This window comes from Leucopleurus acutus (genome assembly GCF_964270905.1).
Source record: "Leucopleurus acutus genome assembly, chromosome: 15".
Taxonomy (NCBI): Eukaryota; Metazoa; Chordata; class Mammalia; order Artiodactyla; family Delphinidae; genus Leucopleurus; species Leucopleurus acutus.
In genome coordinates this window covers 26,218,134-26,220,144 of record NC_139157.1, presented here as the reverse complement: position 1 = coordinate 26,220,144, position 2,011 = coordinate 26,218,134, and the positions used below count along the sequence as shown (strand labels likewise).

The 2,011-nt window shown below is 58.9% G+C and overlaps 1 protein-coding gene across 1 annotated transcript; it reads right to left on the bottom strand.

The window, feature by feature from the left end:
• Positions 1–520: 520 nt before the first annotated feature.
• Positions 521–1,496, bottom strand: OLIG3 (oligodendrocyte transcription factor 3; the record flags this gene model as incomplete). Its single annotated transcript, XM_082855402.1, has 1 exon — positions 521–1,496. The coding sequence occupies exon 1, from the start codon at positions 1,331–1,333 to the stop codon at positions 521–523; it is 813 nt and encodes a 270-aa protein (XP_082711528.1). The 5' UTR covers positions 1,334–1,496.
• Positions 1,497–2,011: the final 515 nt, after the last annotated feature.

Here is a 2,011-nt window from a genome sequence, read left to right as displayed (position 1 = left end):
AGAAGCGTGCATGCATTCTTTCGACCTACACTGCGTCTTAGAGAAAACCCACAGAAGAGCTGTCATGCCCTGGACCGGAGGTGAAATTCAAAAGGGATGGTTGTTTTTCCAAGGTGAGAACACAGAGCCAGAGACATGGACAGCGACTCTAAAGGCCCTTCGCGGTGTTCAGCGACACCGATCCCGTCTTTGTACAACAAATGCCGTTTTGACAAGAGCGTATGGCAGTGAGAAATACCGGCGCGGCATGGAGAAAAGAAGCATGCATGCAAGACACACGACGTCTGGTTCGAGCCCCCCTTCGCTGCCACCTAGAAATTGCAGTTTGGTTTTAGTCCTTTCCCTCCGGCGGTCAAGTAGGGTCTGAGATCTCTCAGACGGTGTGGGAGGCCTCGGGAGCCCCCCGCCCTCCCTCCCGCCCTCCGGCCGAGCGCCCAGCCTCCCTTTGCCCTCCCGGCCCGGCACCTCGAGCCCTCCCGCCGCTCTCCGCTCATCCTCCGCAGCCGGGCCGGCCCGCTGCTCACTTGAGCAAGTCCTTGGACTCGGCCGACAGCCGGGCCATGTTGGCGGTGGAGAGAGCGGACAGGTGCGGCGGCGGCATCTGGCAGATGGCGCAGGGGCAGGGCAGCCCGGCCCAGTGCTGGAAGCCGCTGCCCAGCTGCAGCGCGGGCGGGGTGGAGGGCGCCTTGAGCAGCGAGTGGGGAGGCCGGATGGTGCCGATGGCGGGCAGCGAGGCGGCGGACAGCGGGGACGAGGCGGTGCCGGACGAGAGCGCGCCTCCCAAGATGGGGTGCACCGGGTGCACGGCGTTGGCGGCGTGCGCTGGGTGGCCGGCCGAGTGGCCCACAGTCCCGCAGTGGAAGGCCGAGTGGTGGCCCCCGTAGATCTCACCAACCAACCTCTTCATCTCCTCCAGGGAGCTGGTGAGCATGAGGATGTAGTTTCTGGCCAGCAGGAGAGTGGCGATCTTGGAGAGCTTGCGCACCGAGGGCCCGTGAGCGTAGGGCATGACTTCGCGTAGCCCGTCCATGGCGAGGTTCAGGTCGTGCATCCGCTTGCGCTCGCGGCCGTTGATCTTCAGCCGCAGCTGCTGTAGGTCCTGCTCCGACAACTGCTTCTTGATTTTGTACTTGCTCTCGCCCGCGGCTTTGGCGCCGGCCCGCGAAAGGCTTTCCCCGGGCATCTTCTGCACCGTGTCGCCCTGCGTGGACGAGACCGAGTTGAGACGGCTCTCCTGGTGGTGGTGATGGCGGTGGTGGTGGTCCCTCAGATACATCTCATCCATGTCCGGAGATGAAGCTCTGCTGGAGACAGAGCTCGAATCAGAATTCATTTTATGACAGGGGATGCGGCCCTACTGTGGTGAAACTTTAGGGAGGAAATGAAAGAAAACCTTGAATTAAAAAAAAAAAAAAAGCTGCAGCCCAGTAACCCACGTCTCAGCGGCAAGAAATGAGAAGAAAAGCTGAGGCACTGCCTTTCCCCGCCTTTCTCCCTCCCCACTCCCCTCTCTCTGGTTTGGCTGTTTCCTGGACAGTAGTTGGTGTGTGCTTGAACTCAACTCACGCTGAAAAAGAGGGGCTTTTATAGAGCTGCGGCGGAGAAAAGAGACAAAAGGAGCCCTCCTATCTATCCTGGGCTGGTTAGGATGACGTGCAGTCATTCAGGGCGGTGCGCTTTGCTGTCCCATTTAGCAAGGATTCCTATTCATATTCATTGTGGGGCCGCCCAGGGACACCTCTGCTCAGAAGCGCTAGGAGCCCCCAGGCACAAAACCCTCTGATTGACACACTCACCGCTCCAGCTCGCGCCTTCTGGATTTTTTTTAAAAAAACTTTTCCTTCCCTCCACTCCCCTTCCTGATTTCCCTAACCAAGTCACACCTAAAGGAACCGAAGGAAGGGAAGGAAAGGGGGCCAGGAGGAGATTCTCTGGGGATGGAAAGAGGAATTGAAACATTCTCTCCTCCCTTTCACAGCTACTCCCAAGTTTTTGGAAAATGTAGGCAAAA